The sequence below is a fragment of the Simochromis diagramma genome, unplaced genomic scaffold (genome assembly GCF_900408965.1).
Source record: "Simochromis diagramma unplaced genomic scaffold, fSimDia1.1 OVJJ01000344.1, whole genome shotgun sequence".
NCBI classification, from domain to species: Eukaryota; Metazoa; Chordata; class Actinopteri; order Cichliformes; family Cichlidae; genus Simochromis; species Simochromis diagramma.
This window is the reverse complement of record NW_024387375.1, coordinates 9,182,632-9,192,128: the sequence shown is the minus strand read 5'-3', so window position 1 is coordinate 9,192,128 and position 9,497 is coordinate 9,182,632. Positions and strand designations below refer to the sequence as shown.

Sequence of the window (9,497 nt, the reverse complement as noted above, 5' to 3'; positions counted from 1 at the left end):
GATTGTCACGAAGCCATACTTACGGAAGAGAAGTAAGGAGAAAAGGCTTAAGTATGCCAAATTATACACCAAAACCAGGAAAAACACAAAAATCTTTCCAAATTTTCCCTGTCTACGCCAAACAGCTACTGTTGTACTGCTGTTTGGGTAGAGACCATCAGCCATATCGTTCTGCAAATCTTGATTCTGTAGAAGACTGCCTACAGTTCTTAACTGCTGACAGGATGAGAAATTGTCTTCTTTTGGTGTTCTCTTTTTGGGACAGCCACTTTGCATCCTGTCTCTGAAATCACCAGTTCTATGGAACTTGCCCTTCAATTGGGGGATTTAACTAGGGCTCACTCCAAATAAAGCTGCAACTTGGTTTTGTGGAACATTAGCTTGAAGTTTTAAAGTTGACCTATAGCACGGGCCCTATCCAGATTAGTCAAATATAGTATGTTTGGAGCAGATTCCATACTGTTGTAGCAGGGTCCATGCTCACGTGCTGGTAATCAGACACCAATAAGCCATCTGGGGTACCAAAAGCTCAAGACAAGAGTCAGTAGCAGAATACACTGTTTGGCATTGTCAGAGAAAATCTGGCAAGTTTTTAATGGGTGCAACACACAAACTCAACTCTCCTGATCAACCCGCAAATGCATTTTCCTTACAAATGTCCCATCATTTAGGGGAAATACACAGGCTTTCCAGTGATTAAGATTAATGCCAAGAACAGTTGTTACAACAAATAATTTCCTTACTTTTCATAAACTAAGGGAAGTAAAGTTCATTAAGTAATAAGGTAATAAGGGTTGACTCAAGATTTGTGCACATTCCCATAGCTGTCAACAATTAACCAATTATAACTAATAATTTCTCAGAATTGTTGAAATAAAAAAAAAAAAACTAAACAACCAAAAATGTGGTATAACTTTACTTAACCAGATTTTTCAAGTAACTGGCAAGTTTGCCCAGTAGCCAGAAATGTAGAGCATTTTCAGTTTACTTCCACACAGGTCTTTGAAAAGCAGCAGAATTTCAAAAATGATAAACAGTAAACAAAACGTGCTTACTTTAAAAATGATAACTAAGTAAAACACTATTTAAATTAAATGTGCTCTAATCGTCAGGGGCACATTTAATCGCACTAATCAGTCATCTAAGGGACTAACTATAGGTATTTTTATGATTTGAAGATGCTATATTCAGTCATTATAATACAGCAGAGGCAGGAATTTCAAGAATACATCTCTCAAATGGCAGTACTCAAAAACACTAGATAATGAAATGTGGTTGCTGTTATTTAGCTGCAATTGCTAAAGGGTCAGATTGCAGCATGCTGCAAAGACGTGAGGCTGCAGTAGGGAAAGACAAGTTAGGAATAATGACACAGGTAAGAGAAAGGAAGAAACTGCTTGCTACAGGAGAAAACAAAAACCAGGGAGTGCTAAAATTTAAAGTGGCAGTCATTACTCTGTGTGTTGTAGTGGCGCAATCTCTTTGAGAGGTTGAGAGACCTTCAGATGTTAAAGTCCCTCCATTCCACACTACGAGGCCGCCTGTCGTCTGCTGCTGGAGGCGTCCAAGAGTCAGACAGAGAGAGGGGGAGAGAAATGGAGAATGAAACGGAGTCAAAAACAGCGAATGAGTGAAAGGACACAGAGAGAAAGAGGAAGCAGAGGAAAAACACTGATATAGATACAGCTAAACAGCAAAAGAAATAATAAAAAAAAATCTATTCAGTGGAGAGAGAGAGAGAACAAGCAACAATGTCAGGGCAGTCGGAAAATGGGTAAAGAAGATGAGAGAAAAGCATGTGGGAGCACTTGTGAACAGCGGGAGGGGAAGAGGCCTGGCCGATTCCAAGAGATGTATTCAGAGAGACAGACGGCAGTGAAGAATGAGGCCGGGCATATGGGATGACAGTGAAAGGAGTGATGATAGATTAAAATACACAGAGGACAGACAGGCTACAGGGTCATGGATGGGCCACGGGGAGAACACACACTTGCACTTCACACAGACTCGCACATCCTTGCGCTGTGCTTAAGTATTTTTCTATCCTGACTAACCTTGTGGGAACATATGTACTGGCTCAAGGCAGATAAACCTTGTACATAACCACACACAAATGCAGGCACAAACCTGCGGGGATTTGGTGACTGACCCTGAGCTTACATACACAAATTTTTCCCATCTCTTGTAAGGACACTGCACACTGCATTTGTTACCTGATGTCTTGTCCTTAAATTAACCTAAATGTTCAGTCTTAACCTCATAAAAGAAATGGTTTATCTGTTTTTTTCCCCCAACAATGTGTGCGTCTTTATGTGTTTGTGCTCTAACACACACACACATTCAGTGTTTGTTTGCCTGTTATTGAACTAATAATGCGTTGCTTGACATAATCATAATATGTTTGTGTCAAGCATATAATTACTACTAATCCAGATAGAAAATTCCCCACTTAGTATTCAGGTTAAAGAGCTGCTTCTAATCCTGAACCCACATGCTGCATCCTTGTATCATAGAGCTAAAAAGCAAGGTGACAACTTGACTGCTAAAATGATCTCTGATGTGCATTTCTTCATTGATTCATTTTCAAATTCTGTGATAGTTTTACATTTTTCAAGCTGAAAGTGCCTATATTTTATTAATTTATGGAGTATTTATATACTGAACATTTCTATGAGAATATTGTTTATTGTTTTAATGTTCAAAAACCACGTTTATCTCGTAAGTACATCTTTCCATTTAATGCCTCCCAACCAGAAAAGCTTTATTAACAGTTGTCACAGATAGTAGTAGCTTTGTTATGTTTAAAAGTGTGTCTTTTTTAGTCCAACACTGAACATTTTGTCTTTGTGCCATAATCGTGGGACTTCTCAACCGTTTAATAAATAAATAAAATACTTCATTCAATTCCTATGAATATATAGGAGCAAATAGTCTTAAAGAATTAAACTACCATGAAGAAACATGTTTATTTTTTTCACAACTGCGGGCATTTAATGGGGTTTTCCTGTGTATCTGTCAGTTGCTCTGTTCCTCAGGCTCTCTGACTCACTGTGGCTCTCTGATCAGATCAATGTTGCCTTTCTCTGCAATGCAGCAACCAGTGAAACACATCACAGACACAGTTACACCCTGAGAAACTCCAACAGCCTTTGTACAAACACATGGGTATTATCCCTCACTGTAGGTTTCCCTCAAAGTGCCAACGATCCTGGAATCAAAGGAAGGAAACAAAGAACATAAAAGGCCAACTGTAACTTTTTCCTCCTGGGTAAAATGTCAAAATAAAAACAATAATAATTGGTTTGTTTGCATGTCTTTTAGTCTGGGATGTTGTTTGGAGGCTTCCCTGACTGGCATACTTCAGTTAGATAAGGTTGAGATAAGGTTAATTAGGCCTATAGGGGGAATATTTGAGTTTATGCATATGGTGTTACCTCAATGGTGCAACAAAATAAAATTCAAGGGTTTTTTTTTCTTTCACAATTCCCAAAATTCTAACCAGTTTTAATGAGCATTGCCTAACTCATCTACTTTGCAACCGCAATGTGGCCATCAACCTCCTGGCACACTTGCTGAACTGTATGTATAAAGATGTCGTCAAAGCTTTATTAGTATTAAAAAAATTAAAACAGCTTAAAACAATGTGTTTGAGTACAGTGCGGTGCACAGCTGTGCAAAGCCCCATTTCTTCATATTTGGCTTCTAAAGATCCAGACTTTCTTGTAAAGTTTTAAAGTGAAGTTAACCAGTAGTTCTCCAGGTTTTCTGAAGGTCTTTGAACATTGAATGCTTTTTCTCTAACTTTCAATCCAATCCTTTTACCTGACCATTTTCAGAGGAACTCATAATTATGGGAAGCACATTATTTGTTTCAGAGAGACACATTTTGTGGATTTTAGTTAAATCCACAAAATATGTCAGAGGCCGGCATAAAATTATATTTTTTGCACAAACAAGGTTATTTCCAAAGTGCTATCAGCACATTGTGCAGTGTATCCTTTAAACAAATTAATTAAATGGAACAAGTAACAGACAAAAAATGTGGCAGGCCTAAATAAAAAATGTGTGTTAGAAAGGCATGTCCTTAAGAAATAGGAAGAAATCTAGCAAAGACCTGACACAGGACCTGAGACCTACTGTTCACTGAAGCGTGTTCAGAAATGGTCCCAGTTAATTACACGGCAACTGAACTGAAAATTCAAGAAATTCAAGAATCCTGGAGATCTATTCCTTAAAGAAATAAAAAAGACTGTTCAGGCTGTGTTAAAGAATAAAGGTGGTCATATCACATATTGAGTTTGATGTTTGTTAGAATTGTGCAAATTTTTTTTTTTTTTACCTCATATACAGTATTTCAATCTATGTTATTTCCTATTTCCCATTTTCCTGGCAATACAAGTGAGTGGCTCGAGATTTTTTGCACTATAATGTCTGATGTCAAAAACCAATTAATATCAATGGTACATTTTTTGTTAATGCTGGACACAATGAATTCTGATAAAAGCAACATCTAACATTGTTGTATTAATATAAGAGAGACAACCAAACTGACAAAATTGATGAAGGTGAAAGTGCTCCCTCACTTTGCTGGCTAAGCTCCTATACTCTGCACAGATCTCTCGTTTCCTCCCTGCTATCAACATGAGGCTCAATGACACCTCATTTCAGCTCATTCACAGAGGCCAATTGAATGACATATCAACCGCTGATAAAGTATTTCCACTCAGCTCTTTAAGCCCCTCATGTGAAATGATGTCTTCATTTATTCATTCCAATGAAACCCCCATTTCCTGAATGGATTAGTGTTAAAGGGGAAATGCACTGGAGTAGGCTTAGTACAGGGAAATTTTACTTCCCCCCAAATATCCACATGATTTTCTGGATTTATATTATAAGGGATCCATTGACGGTTTCAAGCAATCTCTGAGAACATGTGCAAGTCGTTTCAGAAGTTTGGAACAAGGAAGTGCTCTTGATTACACAAAGAAGGTTTTATCTAATAGCTGGCAAAGACTGTTACGTAAAAGCAATTTTCCACCAGTATCTTGCATGCTAAGAAAACTACAGTAGAATTATAATCGAGCAGATTTGTGCATTATTGCAATCATGTATTTTGCACTACTTGGATAATTTGCTCTCTTCATTAAATGATTACAATGACAAATTATCTCTCTATCGTTCTATTTCTTTCAGACTGTCTAATAAAGCTATTTTCTGATGGCATGCTAAAGGCCACTGCTGTAAAAACTGAAAAACAGTATTTTCAAACTGACACAAGAGGCCGATCGTTGATTAGACCAAAGAGCCCAGAGATAAAGAAACAGTGAATGGAAGCCTAAAGCTCAAGTAGTACTAATGGTTCTGAGGATTTAACCAATTTCGGTTCAGCAAATTGGTCGTGACTAAGCTTAATTTCAACCTGTCATGTGGATCATGCATATCTTCAAAATGTCTTTTTCTTATTTCTATGGATCAAACAAGCACATTTAAATATTTAATCATTCATCTTCCCCCCACTGTCCAAGGTAATCCAGCCTTATTTATTTAAATTTTTTTGTTTTATATTCCTTCTTTTTGATTGTGTGTTTTAAACTTTCAATTATACATCATCATGAAGTACTGTATAAATAAACCTAGCTGTAGCTTTTGCTGAGTGTTTTTGCTGCTCACATGAGCTTGCATGCCTATTACACCAGATGAAAAGGTTGACAAGTACAAGTTGTTGTCTTATATAATTTTACATTCATTAATAATAGCTGTGTCTGCATTGATTACTTTCTGCATTATGTATAGTGTATTACTTCTATATAACACATGTGTGCCAGACTCTGATAATCCTGGAGATTCTTCAAGTAGACTTTTCATGAATCTGCTGTAAAACACATTTCTTGGATTCACATAAAATGGTCTGTTGCACGGTCTCCCCCTTTCTCCTCTCTCTCTCTGCAATACAGTATTTAAACTAATCTGGTTCCCTGTATGGTCTTTAACATGGTAATAAATGTTTATTACAAAGAGGAAAACACAAAACTTTTATATATATACCCCCCCCCCCCCCCAACAGATCTAGCATTCAGTGCTATTGAAGTCACATTTAACTTTATAAGTGACTTGGGCTTTTTCCAGCTTGATATTGAATGTAAGCCAGTGCATACAGCCTTTCTTTTGTACTGAAGTAGCTTTTTCACTCTTTAGCACTTGGGATGTGTCATTTCTAAAGGCAAGCAGGCTTTCTTGGAGTGCTTAAAGACTAATAGTTTGCAGCGCTCTAATGTGAGAGGTGTTAACTGGAATAATGTGTGACAGGTACTCCCACATGCATTATCAAATCCCTCTCTCCTCTAACACAAAAACATAAAGATTTATTTGGTTATTATCTGTTGTCTAGCCAAGCTTTCCAGAAACTAAAAAAAACTAAAATTTTGGCAACAAAGTTGCAGCATCATTCTTCATCTTCTTCACAAATTTAAAAACTTTGAGTCAGCATGTACCCCTTCTGAGCGTTCAACAGAAGAAGTCTGGCATTTGGAAAGAGCTGAAAACAAAAATAAATGAGCATGGGGAGGTTTTCAGTTCACTATAGGAAGGTTAATTCAAGACTTTTTTTCCATTCATTTTTTGGAAAAAAGGAATATGCAATCATACAGAAGAGATTTAAAAACAACTTGAGTTGCTGCTGCAGCCCTACAGACTGAAAGTTGATGAATTGTCTCACCCTCTGTCTCTCTCTTACTTTCATTCTAGTGCACTAGAATGGGATCTCTCGTACTCATTTTCTCATTCACACACTGCTCTTCTCTTCATTATTATCTTGCTCAGTTTTACACCCTGAATTTCACATTGTCTATTTCTCATCCACCAGCTTTTCCTGTTTGACCGAATTTCTTTGTGTCCCTCCTTTCCACATTTTCCCCACTCTTACTCTGTCAACTTTTACTTTCTCTAAACTCTGCTCAGTTGCTTGAATTTGCTATGTCTGTGTCTTTTCCACTAGCTCTCTAATACCTGCCAGTTCTTTGGGAGAGGTGGGCTCTTTGGCAACAGATGGCGGTCGAATTTTCATCTCAATGGCGACCCTGGAGGAGAAGCGGGACTTCGTGGGTGAGAGCAACTCCTCGTTTGCTGACGAGTCAGTCCTTGTCATTAGGCTCTGTCCACTGCTCTCCTCCTCGACCAATGTGACAGTGTCTCGCAGAGTGTTGCTAGGCGACATTGCCCTGGACGGTCCGAGGACTTGGTCGTCATGACTGTCAGTCATCTTTGAGGCAGAGCGAGGAAGGACTTGGACCTGACTGCCTCCTTGTCCATTGCTCTGCGGTCTTGGCGCAGTCGCAGTGATGGCTGCTTTTCCATGGCCTGCGCCTTGGTGGCTGTAAACCTTGTATCGTATCATTAAGATGATAATAAAAACAAGCACAGAAGCAACAATAATCCCTCCAATGATGATGATCATAGTACCACCCAAGAAGTGGCTGTGCAATGCTTGGCACTGGCTGAACTCTGTGTCTGTGGTAAATGACAGACAGCCCAAAGGACGAGTTGCAGTCAGCGATGTGATGACGTCATCAAACACGGCCAGGACACAAAGATCATAGCTACGTCCAGCAGCGAGGTCCCGCACCAGGAAGTCGTTGCTGCTGGATGGAATCATTCTGCCATGACAAGAAAGAAGAACACAAAGGAAAAGAAGATGTGAGTTCACCTTCACATATTTTTTCCCTACATGTAGAGCATGTTTAACTGATTCTTCTCTATCACAATTATTCATCTTACTCGCAAGTTTATCCTCAGGCTTCATGGTTGGTATATATATGGTTAAGTGGACATGCAATTAGTGTGATACAAGCATATTTACTGATAGCAAATTAATTTCCTTGGATTTTCAGGCAATAGTATGACCAGCAAAAACGTATCACCAGATAAACAAATTGAAGATAATCTATCTGAATTTCAAGGGTGGGACCACACCTTCCATGAGTACATATGCCTTCCTGCTCTATAGGCTGTTTATTTTGCATTTTTGTGCTCCACCCTGCTCCCCTTGTCTCAGTTCTCAAGCCTCTCGTTAGTACATGGGAATCTGCCCAGCCCAGGAGCCACTCTCTTAGGCTCTTACTTTGTGGCTTTTTACTGAAATAAGCATACAGAGTTAAACAACCTTGTCTTGTAGAAAGATATTTCTATAAGCTAAAGGTCATCTCATTGAATAACTTGCATTTTTAATTACTTTGACGCTCCAACAACACTGTCAGCCAGTTTATAGTTCAGACATGACATTTTGGTTTGAGTGGATAAAGTACTACAATTGTGAACTTCAGCAGAGTCATTAGGTGGTAGTTAGGGTAATTAACTTAATAAATTACAAGAAATGAACAGTTATATATTGGCTAATTGTTTACTAGCGTAAGCTATTAGACAGAGTGCTGCAATATCTTGCTTTGGTGATTTCAGTGACATTGCACAGCGCTCTCATCGGACCAACAGAAACCCGGTTTATCCAAACCTGTGTCCATTTACTACTACACTGTACCAATTAAACCAGCAAGGAAGAGCCATGCAGCAAAAAAGTCCTTTCTGAAAATGATTTATGGATCTTCCTGTTTTGCTTCCTTGTATTTTTCTGTGTTATGTTATAAAAGCTGCACTGATGACACATGCACTATCATTAGATATTTCTGTGCTGCCTATGGCACAACAGTGACCTCAGTGGCCTAATTTCCCCAGAGAGTGGGAATTTATAAGTCTATGACTTGACTAACACAAAGAGTCATTCCTCACAGCTGTAGAATTCATCATTCTCTGATTAAACACTCCTGATTCTTCTCATTGTGCACTTCATAGAATAGAATAGAATAGAATAGAATAATCCTTTAATTGTCCCACAAGGGAAAATTTGGTTGTAACAGCAGCCAAAAAGACACATATACAAACAGAGAGTACACAGCACACAGAACAGAAACATACACAATTTTTCTTACATATTTACATGGTTACTATATACAGAGTATTGTACAGTTATTAAATAAAATAAAAATAACTACAGATAAGAGGCAAACCAGGTTGTAGTGTGAATCGGTTAATTAACTTATTGCAGTTACAGCATTGATGTAAACATCTATGTTTGTTGGGAGCAGTTCTGATTGTACAGTCTGACAGTTGCAGGGAGGAAGGACCTGCGGAAACGCTCCTTCATGCATCTAGGATGCAGCAGTCTGTCACTGAAGGAGCTCTGCAGTTCAGCAACATTTACATGCATGGGGTGGGAGACTCTGTCCTGTTCTTCAGTCTTTCTCTTCAGTTTTTGAAGGAGCATGGCATTGGCTGGTCCAGTCTCAATGCCAAACTCATCAATGGCATCAACCCCAACCACGAAGTACAACTTGACAGATAACACTCTGTGTGTCGTTCTATATTTGTGTGTGTGAGTGACTTCTCATGTGGTCGTGAACTGCTGTGAAAGGACCCCTGAACTGAGATCCTAAGAATCAAATCTGGAA

The 9,497-nt window shown here is 38.6% G+C and overlaps 1 protein-coding gene across 3 annotated transcripts in view; it reads right to left on the bottom strand.

The window, feature by feature from the left end:
* zgc:172282 (leucine-rich repeat and fibronectin type III domain-containing protein 1-like protein) overlaps positions 1 to 9,497 on the bottom strand; it is a 189,007-nt gene that overhangs the window by 13,073 nt on the left and 166,437 nt on the right. For 2 of the 3 annotated variants that reach the window (XM_040008619.1, XM_040008618.1), the window contains exons 9-10: positions 7,006 to 7,652; positions 1,456 to 1,554 (exon numbers count right to left, since the gene is read on the bottom strand). In XM_040008619.1, the coding sequence (XP_039864553.1) occupies positions 1,502 to 1,554; positions 7,006 to 7,652 (700 nt within the window). In that variant the 3' untranslated portion in view covers positions 1,456 to 1,501. The remainder of the gene's footprint in view (positions 1 to 1,455; positions 1,555 to 7,005; positions 7,653 to 9,497) is intronic. The other variant, XM_040008620.1, reaches the window with a different exon arrangement.